Source organism: Furipterus horrens, unplaced genomic scaffold, assembly GCF_987537825.1.
Source record: "Furipterus horrens unplaced genomic scaffold, mFurHor1.1.pri manual_scaffold_1, whole genome shotgun sequence".
In the NCBI taxonomy this organism is placed as follows: Eukaryota; Metazoa; Chordata; class Mammalia; order Chiroptera; family Furipteridae; genus Furipterus; species Furipterus horrens.
Window position 1 is genome coordinate 89,440,420 of NW_028327171.1, and position 16,474 is coordinate 89,456,893.

The window sequence follows — 16,474 nt, forward strand, 5'->3', positions numbered from 1 at the left end:
GAAAGCCTATTTCTAGGGATTTTCCTTAAGAAAATTATGTCCTTTGCTACAAACTATCTAGAATTGTATGATCCGATACTACAAACTATCTAGAATGTCTACAGAGATCAACACAGATTTTACTGATGATAAATGGACAATGGCAGGATTAGACGTGATTATTTTATTTTTTCTATATTTCTAATAGGCTCTGATAGCTACAGGAATAAAGGATATACTAAAACCATTTTAAAATATATTATGAAACCACAGGCAGAATAGGTTTAAAAATAAGAATAGTATTTGCCTATGACATGGTTTTATATGTAGGAAATACAAAATAATTTTCAGATTAAACTCTAAGAAGTACTAATATACTTCAACATGCTTGCTGAACAATATATAAATATCAGTTGTATTTCTACATATAAACAATACATAATTAGAAAATAAGGCCTGAAAATACTTGCTTTTACAGTAGCATCTGAAAATTTCAAATAAATAGGAATATATCTAATAAAAGATAAAAGCCACAACAAAAACAGACACATACACAGTCAGAGATACAACACACAAAATAATTTAACACTCATTTGAAAATTCTGCAGTTGTTTTTTTGTTTGTTTTTTAATCCTCACCCAAGGACATTTTTTTCATTACTTTTAGAAGGAGAGAGTAAGGGAGACAAAAACATCTATGTGAAAGAGAAATATCAATTGGTTGCTTCCTGTATGTGACCTGATCAGGAATCAAACCTGCAACCTTTAGGTTACAGGACCGTGTTCCCATCGACCGAGCCACACTGGCCAGGGCAAATTCTGCAGTGTTAGGACAAAGTATAAGAAATGAAAGACAAAAAGGTTAGGAGACTGAGCCCCACAAAAGAGAAAACATTTTCATGAAACCACAAGTTCAAAACAGGCTATAGGTTTTATTTTTACTCCTAGAACAAATTAGCAGATTCGATAAAGTAAAGATGCAAATTCTCAGATTCCTAGATTTAATATAATCTCAATCATAAATTCTAGAAGATATTTTTATATTTGAAATTGACAACCTGATTTTAAACTTTGTAGGAAAATGTCAAGAGCCAAAAATAATCAAGCCAATCATAAATAAAAAAAAACACTGACAAGTTTATACTATTTAAGTTAATTAAGACAGTATGGATAGAGAACAAGCTGGGCTGGCTGAAAACGGTGAAGGGATTAAGCAAAAAAGCAAAACAAACAAACAAAAAAACTCACAGACACAGACGACAGAGGGAAAGGGGATGGGGGAGATAGAAAAGGGTTATGGGGAGATAAATGGTCATGGAAGGAGACTTGACTTGGGGTGGTGAACACACAATACAATAAACAAATGATGTATTACAGAATTGTACACCAGAAATCTAAGTAATTTTAATAACCAATGTTGCCCCAATAACTTCAATAAAATAGTTAAAAAAAACAAACAAAAAACAGACACTGTAGTATTGGCACAGGACAAAATTATAGATGGTACAAAACAGAAATTTTAGAAACAAATGGAATAATATCTGGACACTGGATATATAACATCGATTATATGTAAACAGCAGTAACAGATACTGTTTTTAGTAACTGTTTATGGGTCAAATGGATATATGCATGGAAGAAAATGAATATTGACTCCTACATAACACCATAGAAAAATCAATTTAGATGAATCTCGGACCTAATTATGAAAGATAAAACAATAAAGGTCTTTAGAAGAAAGATAGAGAATACCTACATTACTTTGGAGCAGGCAATTAATTTAAACATGGCCCAAAATGCTCAAAAAATAAAGGAAAAGATAAATTAAAAACCTGTACTCATGAAGTTATGATGAACAAAGGGAAAAAGAATGCTCTGTAGAGAGAAGCTATTTACATATATATGATCAACAAAAGACTCCTATCTATAATACATAAAAATGTCTCAATAATGACTACTCCAATATTGGACAAATGATTTCCATATATACACAAACACACAAAAATCAAAATGTTCAATAAACATACAAAGGTGTGCTCAATTTCATTGGTCATCAGGGAAATGTAAATTAAACACAGTAAGATTCCACTCTACCCCACCAGATGGCTTATTGGGGAAAAAAAAAAAAAAAAAAAGATGAATGATATCATAAAGCATTGGTGAGGATATGAAACAACAGAACTTTTTAGACACAGGTGATTAAATTGGTAAACCACTTTGGAAAACTTTGGTGGTCTACTAAAAAAGCTACAAGATACATATTTTTTTATGTTAAAAAAAAAAATAGCCATAGCAGCAGTACTGACTGTAATACAATGTAGGACAAACACTATGTCCACCATGAGTAGGTAAACTGGAACAGCCACATAATGTAGCAAGGAGAATGAACAAAGCACTGCCACATGCAAGAACATGGGTGAATTCCATGAACATAACAAAGAGGGACCAAAGCCAGATATTTTTGAAAGAGTATAATTACATGATATTAATTACATGATTCTATGATGATAGAAATTAGGAGACCATGGGCAGGCAGTGACTACACGGGAAGAACTGAAGGTTCAGGGGAAGGTGGATTCTGAACTGCAGGTAATACATTATTACCTTATATGGGTGGCATTTACATTAGTGTGTTTACTTTGTGACAATTCCTCACCCTATATTTATGATTTGTGTACTTTTAGGTATGTATATTAAACTTAAAAATAGCTAGGAATAAAAAGAGAGAAAGGAATGTGAGAAAGGGCAAAGGACCTGCCATAATATAAATAAGGAAATGAACATGTACTTTTGGTCACTGGCGTCGCTGCTGTGGGGATGGTGATGGTGGTAGCTGCCTAAAATCCATTCAAGCTCAGGAATATTTAATGTCATTATGATTCAGACAAAATGAAAACATGTTCTCTCTCTATGAACCCATTTCTATTTTCAATTTTATCTGGATTTTGTCAGAAAATTCACCTTGATCAACAAAGATATGTTTCAGTGTCAGTACCCTTAAGTTGAAGGCTAGCTTTGTTTAGAAAAAAATAGAACACTCATTAAGATATCTGATGTTTTTGTTTACATTGTGGGAGCAAAAATTAGATCTGTGGTTCCTAAGTCTGTTGATATTTTACATTTAGTATTTCCTTAAATCTAATCTTTTTTTTGTAATGACTATTTATTTGTTAAAGGACATGAAAATAGATTGGTAACAGGATATTACTGCTCTGTTCCTTTGTCACTAAGAGAAAAACAATTGCTTTCCAGTAACCCACAGAAAGATGATATCAAACCCCTCTGGCCAGATAGTCCTCACTACTAACCCACCGTGGACAGGAGGATAACCATGGCTCCCAAGACATACACAATTAGATCTAACTAGTCTTCCTCATAAGTGAAAATGCCTGACTCTCATATACAGAAAGAAACAGATGCTGGGTATTTGTGATAGATTGTGTTCTTTGTTAAAAAGTTCATAACATTTTGTCTATATTATGGTCAAACATTTTTAAAAGATTACAAAAACAAGGAAAATAGCTTCTTTAACATTATTACTGATTTTCTCAAAAACCTCATGTGATAGATTTGATACTGTCTAACTTCTAGTCTCACAACCCAACTTTTGAACATAATAAATAGTAAATTTACTATAGCCATGAAATCACTTGGTATGTAATTCCATTTATTTCCCAGCTTTGAAAAATAAAGTTTATTGATTGGTGGAAAGGGATGGGAAGAGAGACTGCAAATATGATCCATAAAAACATGACAAACTTTCATTTTTAATTTTCCATTTTATAGCCATGACCATAGAACAACAGAAAAATTCTGTTCTTAAAACAATGGATATTGTTCTTTTCTTTCTAATGCACAACTGTTCTTCAGTATATTTTCTCTGAAAGTTCTGTGATACTTGGTAGGTTCTCAATATACATGAGATACATTATCTTATAGATCACAAGATGCCTGTGATCTGCTGAAGTCAGATTAAACAAAATTAGGAAATTATATTCCTTAGAATTAGCAAATCCTGCCACAGAAGCACTTAAGTAAGGCTTTAAAATGATCTTCCCTTTAGCATTGAGAGCCCAGCCCATTTTACCAATAAAAATGTCAATAATAATAATTTAAAAATCCTCATAAATCTCTCTACATAGGGCAATTAAAGTAAAAAGTAATGGACAAAGTCTACTAGGTATATAACTTAAATTGAGGCAAAAGAAATATACAACTTCCCATAACACTTCTAAAACCTTCACAGAAGAAAGTGTATATATACTATTGTGTGTAAGTAGATATCCTAAAACTCCTTTTATTCAGAGAAACTACTAATGATTGCAACATAACAAAGCAAAAACAAAGCTAGATTGGGAAAAGTTATTGTCATTTACTGCTGATAGTCAACATTCAGAATAAGGAAAAACAGAAAGTCTATTAAGGAAAAATAAGTCCCTACATGCTAATTTTAAAAGCTTTATTTACTTTGCTACTAAGTAAAATTTCTCTACCAACAGAACATGGTTCTCAAGAACTGCCAAGTCTAAGATTTCATCCTATTTGCAAGTTAACAAGATAGCCTATCCGAGTTTCAGGAATGCTGGCAAAGACAGGGCTTGTGGGCTTTGTTACTCACAGGAAGAGCTGTGGTCCAAATATCAGCATTTTCTTGGACTTGCTCCCTGAGAGCCAGGTGACATCTGCACGCATTGCGAGTTTTGTAACTAGAGAGGAACCTATAGCTTAGAGACCCCAAATATTTTATAACGGTCAATACATATGCCTGGAAAGACTTGCTACCTCTTTCTTACGATGCTGTAAAAAAAAGATGGTTTTTGATCTAGAAGCAGAGAAACTGCCTATGCCTATCAATGCTGAAACATCTAGTAGAGAAGGGAATAAATGTTCAAGAGGGATTAAGAACCAGGACCTTTTTGAATCCAGGGGCACATTATTAAATACTTAATAAGAAATTAATTATTTCTCAGAATATGAGAACTTTTAAGAATGAGGAGATATATAAGTGGCTTAAAATTTTTGTTTTAATGGATTAAATGCAACCGATCGGTTGGCTAGACCTAAGAAATGGAGAAATTTGAAGTCCGCTTTAAAAAAAAAAAAAATAGGACCCTGAACAGGAGAGCTTTTAAACAATACTTTAGAAATAGTTTCTAGAAGCTGGAATGGTTGGCTTAATATTCAGAATTATTAAGGAAACATTAATGGTCTCAGCAGGTGGGATGAATGTATTTTCCTCATTTGGCATAACAAACAAATTTTAAAAAGTGAACCAATTACTTCTCAAGATGGGGAAGTAAAATAAGTAACCAAAATCTGGATACGATTACAGATTAGACCTTGGAGGACAAGGTAACAATTTTACCTTATCATTAGGAAGTTTACAAACTTAAAAAAAAAAAAAAATGATACTTGTAGACTCCACTTTCTAGGGTGGTTGGCTATAATTCACTAACAGTCTTGGTGGAAGACAGACAAATTAACGTACCTATTCAGGTCCAATGTACCAAAAACCCAGAACACCTATGGAGTTCACACCAAAAAACCAACACATCTACTCAGTGAAATATGTGGAACCTATTTAAAGCCTTGGTTACAAGGAGACTTGCAGAATATTAAAAAAAGAAAATGGGTTATATATGCCTTGTTGTTACTATATGTAAAATGAAAAATATTAATTCTTTATCTAGTTGATCTTTAAGTAATAGTATCCGGTTCATCTCCTTTCTTTAAATCCTATCTTCCTTTAGCATCTATTATACTGCGCTTCCCAGATTTCCTCACTACTTTACTGGTGACTCCTCCATTTCCTTAAATGTCCTCTATACGGTCACCGGAATTCTTTAGGTATCTGTCCTCTTAACTTTCTCTGACAGTCTCCATGGTCTATGTCAATTAGTCTAATGATTTCAGTAGCTTTCAGAGACCACAAAAGTCAAATATCTGGGGACTAGTCAAGGAATGTAAATAAGGAAAGAAGTCCAGGTAAGGGCCGCAATAAATAGGAAGAGAGCACATCCAAAACGGGTAGCTGGCACCTAGATCTAGCCAATTATTGCTGTCAGAATTCAGATGCAGCATTGCCATCACTTCCAATTTTCAATTAAATTCAATACAATATTTTTGTGTAAAATCAGTATTTTGAAAAGGTTACCAATTATGTCTTTTTTAATTTAAATATTGCATGAGGCCAAGGAAAATATTCTCCAGTCAATCTTCAAACTCTGTCAGTCCTAAAGTCCTACTCTATATTCTTTCCAGAGCTTAAAGGTTATCTATCCAACCTACTAACAGATATTACCACATGAATTTATCTGAGTGCACAAAATTAAACATATACCAGACTAAACTTATCTGGCTGCCAAATCTCGTCTTCCTATTTTTCCTGTCTCAGTGACTGGTACGCAGTTGTTCAAATCAGAAATTGAGGCATATTTGACTCCTTTCTTTAACCACATATATTTAAAAATCAAGTATGGTTAACTGTATTTTCATAATTAAGTTAGTGTACTTCTGTTATTTATATATATTTTATGTATTGATTATTATAAGTATATTATTATAATCTACACCTAGTTTTCTACAAAACTCCTACCGATTTCTCTATTTCTCTTCTAATTTATCAGTTTCTAAAGTGAGTGTGTGTGTGTGTGTGTGTGTGTGTGTGTGTGTGTGTGTAGAGGGTGAGTCACAGTCATAGATCCCAGGGGCATACAAGATGATCCTTTTCATGATGAGAATACTGAAATTCTACTTTTATTTTTATATAATTTTAAAAGTTCATATTATAATGCATCCTTTGTTTTATATATGAGGATATATATTATCTGTATAGTAGTATATATGTATTATATATATATATGCAGGTAATATATAATGACAAAATAAATATTCTGATATATCCTACATTAAATTACATTAGGCAGGGGAGTGAAAGAAAGAGAAAATATCAATTAAGCAGTTAATAGCTGTGGGCCAACTAACTAAAAGACTGCTCACATTCCTGAATATATGTTGGAACTTTATCAACTTCTGTATTGACCACCAAATGCCACAGCACCCTGTATATGCAGGAACTTGTAGGACTGTAGGCTATGGTCAATCAAAAGTAGCAATTATTTCTCATAGACTGTACACCTATCATAAAACTGACCTCACTTCACCCTTTCCCACTCCCCTTATCTGTAACCAGTATAAATTCTTTTAAAACAACTTACAGCTTTCTTCCCCAAAACGTAATGTATAAAAGTGCCCATCAACTCTAAGAAGACAGATGTGTTTCTTTTCTACCTAGCTCTGCTGCTGCTGGTTTAGACTTCATGCCCCAGGACCTGGTCCTTTGCTATGGCTAGCATATGGCTCAATAAATCCTTTCTTTTTAAAAAGGTTTCAGCTTTGAAAGTTTTTTTTTTTTTTAACTTAGTAATAGATACACAGATAGATAGATAACTATATGCTTAAAAAGTACTTAGTAATAAGGTATATAATTGAATGGGTTTAGAAACCACTGTTTAAATTCATTATCCATACTTCAGAAGGGCGACCCTCTTAAAATATAAGTGTGACCACCTTCCTACATAAAACCCATCAATGGGACTCCGTTTTTCTCAGGATCTCAAAGAACAGTTTCAAAAATGCAACTTTGCATATGTAACAATTAAGTGCAAAGGGCCAGAAATGGACAAATCTTTCAGAGCAGAGTCCAAAAAAGAGAATAACAATTTCAATTAATTTAGTCTTGGAGGCAGGGAAGTCCTATTATGAATTCCATGTTCATCAAGGAATGTTCTAGATATGATATGGCTCCACATATAATTTATTTACAGTGACACAAGTACCCTCATCTACTTGAGAGTAGCATTAATCATTGTAAATTTAAAAAACCATTACTCTGGTTACAGATTTTAGCTAAATTGTATCCATTCTCTAAACATACTCTTGATTTTAATAAAAATCAGTTTTAAGAATGAGAACCAGAACCTGTCATGGTGATTAACTGAGGTAAATGTCACTTATTGAGAGGCTCAGAGGGGAGAGAAGGGAGAAAGGGGCTAACAAATGAATGGCAATTATGTAACCCCGAGGTGACTTTGTACCTTTCCCTATGCAGACACCACAGCAACTTAGTCCCAACGACAGCATTAACCACTGCATGGACTGCTAGACTCCTCATTAATGTATGTGCAACTCACACACGATTCTAGCTTCTCCATGGAATCTGAGCATTTCTCTGACCACTCCAGTGAATAAGTAAGTTACTATCAGCGACATTCTTTTGGCACTTTTCTAAAGGGACAAAACTGATTTTAAGCATTTATCTTTTTATTTTTACTTCCTTAGATTTAGTGTACACTTAGTTTAATTTCTTATGATCAGTTGTTTTTGATATTGTACCATGATACCCTCATATTTTTTTTAAATTTATTGTGTTTCTATTACAGTTGTCCCACTTTTCCCCCCATTGCTCCCCCCCACCCCACACACCCCTTCTCCCACAGTCAATCCCCACACAGTTGTCCATGTCCATGGGTCACCTATACTATTCCTTGACTCAACCCTTCCCTTACAACTCCCCTTCTCCCCCCGACCCCCCCATAGGTAACTGTTAGTCTGCTCCTTGTTTACATGCCTCTGGTTCAATTTTGCTCTTTTGTTTGTGTTGTTCATTAGTTCCCTGTATTAGGTGATATCATATGGTATTTGTTTTTCGTTGCCTGGTTTATTTCAATAAACATAATTCTCTAGTTCCATTCATGTTGTCACAAATGGCAGAAGTGCCTTCTTTCTTTCTGCTGCATAGTATTCCATTGTGTAAATGTACCACAGTTCTTTGATCCACTCATCTACAGATGGGCACTTAGGCTGTTTCCAGCAGTTGGCTATTGTAAATAGCACTGCTATTAACACAGGGGTGCATTGGTTTTTTTGAATTGCTGTTTCAAGATTCTCAGACAAGAAAAAGAAATAAAAGACATCCAAATTGGAAAAGAGGAACCAAAACTGTCATTATTTGCAGATGACATGATAGTGTACACAGAAAACCCTACAGACTCCACAAACAAACTACTCAACCTAATAAGTGAATTTGGCAAAATAGCAGGGTACAAAGTCAGTATGCAGAAATCAAAGGCCATTTCTGTACACCAACAACAAAATATCATTTTTTAATATACTGTCTTCTTTAAATTGTATACATACTGCTTCAGAGATAGAATATTATAATTTGGCATCTTATTGGCTTTTTATATCTAAGATCTTATCACGATAGACTTTTAATTTTATTTTCCTTATTGATATAAAGATATTTTGATTTAAAAATAAAACAGGTGCCCTGGCTGCTGTGGCTCAGTGGATTGGGCGTCGGCTTGCGAGCCAAGTGTCACTGGTTCGACTCCCAGTCAGGGCACATGATTAGGTTGCACGTCAGGTCCCCAGTTGGGGGTGCGAGTGAGAGGTAACCATACAGTGATGTTTCTCTCCCTCTCTTTCTCCTTTCCCCTCTCTCTAAAAATAAATAAATAAGTAAACAAAACAAATTAATTAACTAAAAAATAAAAATAAAAATAAAACAGGCAATAATATTTGACTAAATAGAAATATTGAAATGCATTCCTCAAGTTCTATTTTAGTTTTTTTCTTTCTATTTAGAGCTCCTGAAGCAGTTTCCTTGTAAAAATCTTTCAATTCTCTTGCACAACCCTTCCTTTAATTAAATATGATTAAGTTGTCTCTTCTTTAACTAGAGGGAAAACTGATCTCGTTAATATGCTAGAAAAACAAGTATCTCACTCACTGAAAAGGTAAAGTAACCATTGTCCTTTGTCTCTTATTAAAAGTTAAAGGAAAATACAGGAAACCAAAGGAGGTCCATACCACTTCCCCAGGAAATCAAAGGTGGAGGTAATGAACTGAGCTTTAAATAGATCATTTTTTTCCATGGTAAGCAGGAGAGTTTCTTAGGTTCTACCCTACTTTTACAAAGGACTACATACAATTGTAGAAAACTTTCACTTATTTATTTTAGCTTTTGCTTTTAGACTGTTAGGGACTATAGAACCTCCATTACATGAAGTTGAATATTAATTCTATTATTTGTAGAATAATTAATAAATACACTCACTTTGAGCAAGATTAAAGGTTTAAATTGGTTCATTTTAATCCTACAACATAAAGTACCTACTTGTGCCAGACACTGTTCTACATGCTTTTGTAGGTAGACTTTTGCTCTTTTAACCTCCATAGTAAGTAGTATTGTTATTATCATCCACATTTTATAAATGAAGAAATTGGTGCATGGAGAAATCAAGCAACTTGCCCAAAGTCACAAAGCTAGTAAGTGTTGTGGTCAGAACCTAAACATAGATGACCTAGTCTAAGCATGCTGCCTCACAATCAATCAGGCAAACAAGTTCTGTTTCTCTCTATCCCTCTCACACACGCACATGCTCACACATTTCTCTACTCCTCAACTCATTTGAATTAAATGAATAACAGTCCTGAAAGACTAAATATGAGACATTGTATTGAGCTACTTCAGGAAATGCAAAGATGAATAAAGCCTGATTTCATGGAGCTTATAGTCCAACGGGACATGAGATTACTAGACAAATAATCTTAATGAAACAATGGAAATAATGTCAGTGGCTAAGCAAGAGCTTCGAGAAGTTTAAGAGATCTAGTAATAACAATAGGGAGAGAATATATTCTAATGAGATGAACATTGAGAGATTAGTAATAGTAATTGAGAAAATTTTTAAATGATTTAAATAAAAATAATTTCTAAAGAGTAGTAATAGTTATCATACCAGAGACTACAAAACTCTTCAATATGAGCAAAGACATAAAAATCTGTAACTGCTGATGTAGCAGGAAAGAGCCAAATAATCCACTTCACTGAAGAACAGGAGTAAGGAAGAGAGAACTTAAATGCTGGAAAATGTACCACGAACTCAACCAACAATTACTGCTATGTATAAAGTACCCAAAGGACTCATTTGATAACCACTTAAAGAATGATTAAACATTACAAGTATATGAAAATGGGGTTAGCTTGTAGGAAAGCAATGAACACAGAGTTTGACATATAACTCTAATAAATGTATCTATTTGCGCTAATTTTTAGATTTAAAAAATCAACAAGGAGATTCAGAGTCAAGTGAAAAGACCTATACGGTAAACATACATTCAATAATATTAAATGTAAATACAACAAGAACACAAATCATGGAGTAATAAACAAAGTTGAATATGTAAGAAGGTGTATATTATTGAGAACAAGCAAGCAAGGGGGATTTCTGAACTACATTTGAAGAAGGGTATCAAATTCTGGGGTAATAAAAAAGAAAGAAGAGGAAAGAAGAGTTCTGTTCCAGGGAACAGAGCTATAGGAACTGATCATAAAAACAAATAAATAAATTTGTAGATAATAAACTCACTGAAAATTTTGAGCAGAAACAGAACATCATCCACCCATGCATTGTTATTCATATAGTCTGCTAACATTTATTAGTACTTACACATGCCAGAAAATGTACCAGGCCCTGAGAAATAAAAATCATAAAGGCATGTTCCCTGCCTTCAAGGAACCCTCCTACTCTTTTGGGAAATGTGAGTATGTCAGCAGTTCACTGCAACAATCTAGTACAGTGGTTCTCAACCTGTGGGTCGCGACCCCTTTGGGAGTTGAACGACCCTTTCACAGGGGTCACCTAAGACCATCGGAAAACACATATATAATTGCATGCTGTTTTTGTGATTAATCACTATGCGTTAGTTATGGTTGGGGGTCACCACAACATGAGGAACTGTATTAAAGGGTCACGGCATTAGGAAGGTTGAGAACCACTGGTCTAGTACGACAAATGTGAGCACGGGTATATGGGAAGCACTCAGCAGGGTGTCCATCTTAGACTGGAGTAGCCCAGAAAGACTCCAAAGTGGGAACACTGGGTAGGAGCACGGACAACTGCCTTCCCACACAGTGGATGCAATAAAGAGAAACAAACACAACCAGGTGTAGGGGCGGGGGAGCACATTAGAAAGTAAGAATAGCGTGCTGAGTAGTTTGTTTTCTTTGAGGATGAGCTGAATACAAAAAGATGAAGCTGGAAAAAATAGTTCCCAAAGCTTGTCATGTTAGTGGGATTTTAGACTTTAACCCAGAAATAATAAAGATTCATAGAAGTACATCACGCAAAAAAAAAAAAAAAAAAAAAAAAAAAAAATTGAATGATTAGTTCTACTTTTTAGAGAGGTCATTGATCTCACTAAGGAAAACAACTGGGTTGGTTGTTACTGAAAATAGGGAGACAGATCAGAAACTTGGGAAATAATTTGAACTTGAAATTGAATAACAGAACATGAAGCAAAGATGAGGAAGAGAGAACATGTAAGAAGATTCAAGAGTTAGAATCCAAGGTTCTTGCTGAATTTTAATTTGGTTAGAAGTGCATGTCTAAATCTCCTCAATGTCAAGAAGTACGTAAGCATGAGTAGCCCAGTAACTGCTACATGACCTGCTTAGAAAAATGACTATCAACCAAAGTCTGATACATTAATGTGTCTTTAACAGTCAGTAACATGTTTTTTGAGCCCCATGTTTACAGTCTCTAGATTCTAAATTACTAACCCACAGTAGCAATATTCAGTATTGGCCTCATTTTCAGAATTTAGTTAGACATACTTTTTTAATAATGTCACTTCTCTTTTCTTACGTATTTTTTCCATCTCCTAGTCAACAGACTAAGAAAGCAAAAGCAGGACTCAAATATTAAAACAGTGAATTTGCATAAAAATCTAACAAATGCAGAACTTCTTAATCAGTTTACCCTGACACAGATGTGTTATTGATTCCCTGGGGACACCAGGCAGGCAGTCTCTTCACAGCTGAGAATGGCCTGAGCAGGGAGGGAGGCCCTGATGTGACTTCAAAAAGAATGAGGAGCAGAGAAATGAAGCATGAGGCATATGACACCTAAAGATTTTATGTCTGCTGCTTGTTTTTATAAGGTCTGAATCCTAAAGTTGCCTTTAGAAGTTTTACAATGTCCTTTGAAAAATAGCTTTTGCCCAATTTTAATTCAATCTCAATAATGAATTAAGAGTTCCTTTTGGGGAAAAAGTTACAATATTCCGTAAGCTAACAGCTGCTCTATAAAAGTTATAATCTGTTTGGTTGTTTTTAGAACTAACCTCTCAATGGTCCTGTTTTTGGCAAAAAAACATTGCTTTAAGTTCAAAGGCACTGGTTAGGTCAAATCAAAGCATTCTCACATGACCTCAATGGGTAGCTAGATAAATGACAGGAAGGCGCCCATATAATAACTAAGTTATGTGAAAATACAAACTAGTATTAGAGCATAAAGAAGATAAAAGAGTTCAGCCTTTTGAAAGGCTCTATCATTCATTCATTTGTTCACTCATTTAATAAAGTACTGTGGAATGATAAGCTGAAAATTCAGAAAGAATATAAAGATGGTTCCTCCAGTGATCTATTAAAAGAATCATTAATTTTGATGACTACATAAATATGTCTGAGTTCCAGAAGGAGCTTTAAATTTGGCCCTAATCCCAAAAGTAAAAACATTAAAGAAAAATTAAGTAGCTTTTTTAAGTAAGTGAAGACAGGAGACATGAGTACAAGGATTTGGGGGGTAGGGAGAATATTTAATTGGTATTTTAAGAATCCCGTTTGATTTAGTAGTGATTTCACTCATGTAGCAGTTAAACAGAAATTTCAGCTCCTTGATGTCTACAGCTATAAATAAAAAGAAGTAAAAATGTCTCAAGTGCATAATTCTCTGTAGCTTGAGATGCCAGCAAAACAAACTACTCTCTTGAAAAGAGTATGAGATATTTTTCCATTTTTTATTGACCTTTTGAAAAGCAAACAATTTCATGACTCACTAAAATTTTTATTTTCAAAAAGAAATACCGCAATTTGTCCTATAGATTTTCTTAAAATTTAAAGATAAAATTTATTTTGAAGGTCATCAACTGTTTGCAGTATGTTCACAGTGTTAATACATGAACTGTAACTTCAAGAAATCCTGAGTTTCTTCTTCCAGAACTTAGCGATGACTTTCTCCTTTCGACTATTCACAAAAATTCAATCAATACACTGTTGGCTGTTATTCTAATTCAGATGAGGATAAACATTTTTCCCCCCTAATTTCTCATTTGTGCTTGGATACTGGAGCATTGCAAATAGCTAGTTTTCTGTAATATAGAATGTCCCTATTGATGGCAATAATGGCATTTTCTCCTTTAGTGCCTAAAAATAATGCAGAATATATTTTATTTAAGTAGAACAAAGACTTTAACATTTTCAAAGCCAAAACATTATGTATGTAATAAGATGTGGAATGCTTTATGTAAGTATATTCTAATCATGGTGGTAACTATAGATAAACATAGCACTTCCTAAAGAAAAAACAAAAAGAAAAAACACGATGTTACAGTTAATTTACCAACATCTGAGGACTAAGACCACCAAAAGTGTATATCTTTTTATATGTGTCATATCATCAGTCTTATACACACACACACACACACACACCCTTTTAACTACAGGATGAAAACTATAATCCATATGTAAGCAATCTCTCTTCCTCCTTAATACTCAGCTGGCATACATTCTCATGTGCACTCTCAAAGGGATCCTGGAAGGTTATTGAAGAAATCATGAGCCTCCCGATGCTCAGTTCTTGATCATCTTACTGAGAGATTCCCAACAAGATATTTAAAGTTTTTAAGTTTTAAGTTATGTTGGCTTCAAACATTCAACTTCGATTATTTACCAAGCTCACCTGAGTCTGGGTAGAAAGTACCTAAAAAAAAAATCATTATCTGGCTATTTTGTGATATAATGCAACTTTGTGCTAGTACTATCCTCATTTCTATATCTTGTTTACATGTGAATACTTTCTGTGCAATGATACAAACAAAGCCTGAATCAGGGTTCTAAGGCCTCCAACCACTTTAATTTCGGATCTTAACCAAGCTTATATACCACCTTCTTTAGAAAGTAGTCCCTGATTTCTGAAATTACGAAGCAACTGTTCCTCTTTCAGCAATTTATTTATGCCACCTTTAAAGTATCTGTCTCTTTCTGACTCTTATTTTGTACATGTGTCTTCTGTGTTTATTATAAAAAGTTATGAGCACCTCATGAAATAGAAACTCTATCTTACATAGGCCTACTTCTTAGAGCAAACTAACTCTATGAATGATCATTAAATAAATAAATGGTGTATTATTGATATTTACTCTGTAATCACATAAAACTATTCAGTTGTTAAGGTGGCTAAACAGAAAAAAATCAGCAATCAAAGCACTTATCAAAAATACTCAAGTACATTCTCAAACTACTAAGTAAAATCTATACCATATGAAAGTGGGAGCAGGACTAGGTCATTCTGCAAACATGGATCCAAACTATAAAGTGATTTTTCACTTACTTGTCTCCAAAAAACTTCCTCCAGAATTCAGCAGCATCTGCTTTCGTAATACGAAAGTTATCTCCCTGAAATTGCCCGTTGGGAAAAATTGCTTTGATTTCTGCCAGCATGTGACTGAAGATAAGGGACAGTTTTGTGAGATTTCGCCTGTGGACACAAGGGGGTAAAAAGAAGAAAAATAAATAAATATATGCTTTAAAGGTATCATATATTATAAAAAATAAAATTAGGTACACTATCAACCTAGGTCTTTGTGATTGGTCACGAACATCTAATTATGACCCTAAAACTAATGTTCATAAAAAAGTTGTATACTTAAATTCCTAACAGGCCCTTCACTTATTATTAAAGCATACAGTCATTTAACATAAACATGAACAAGATCAATTACATGAATTTAATTGAAGAGATAAGACAGTAAAAAATAGTAATCAGATATAAATGCTAAACACAAAATATAGAGTGGCTATTTTAACATGCAAGGAAAGATTCGTAATTAGAGGAGAATCTAGGAAGATAAGGAATTGTTTGACAGGTTTAAGACTTAGAATGGACAGAAGGGGAGAGCAGAAAGAGGAGAAAATACTTTGGAGAATAGGAACAACATGTACAAAAGTATAGAAGTATGAAATACAAACTTTGTGGAATGCCTACAGTTAGCATGGCTAGAGGAGGACAGAAGATGACTGGAGAAAATGGCACGAGACAGAATGAGAAAGTTTGTTTGCCTGGAACATGACATAGAGGGGCAGCTGAAATAATGAGAAAATTTTTTTTGTCAAATACACTTTCCACTCCTATAAAAAAAATCAGAGTTTCTAATGATGGGTTCCAGATATATGCATACATAAGAAGCTTCTTGAGCAATTCTAATGTACACCCCTTGTTAAGAGCTCCTGCTATAAGGAATAGGGAGCCAAAATGAATTAGACTAAGAACATGATCGAATCTGTTATAACACTATGAGAAAATGTTTTGGAATTAAGGGAAATGCAGGTTGAGGCATCTGAAGGCTGGGGGAGGCGGGCTGCAACAATT

At 34.1% G+C, this 16,474-nt stretch overlaps 1 protein-coding gene across 3 annotated transcripts in view; it reads right to left on the reverse strand.

Moving 5' to 3' along the window:
* Positions 1-16,474, reverse strand: part of CBLB (Cbl proto-oncogene B) — a 212,094-nt gene that overhangs the window by 104,486 nt on the left and 91,134 nt on the right. For all 3 annotated transcript variants that reach the window (XM_090276312.1, XM_090276305.1, XM_090276295.1), the window contains exon 4: positions 15,437-15,583. In XM_090276312.1, the coding sequence (XP_090132438.1) occupies positions 15,437-15,583 (147 nt within the window). The remainder of the gene's footprint in view (positions 1-15,436; positions 15,584-16,474) is intronic.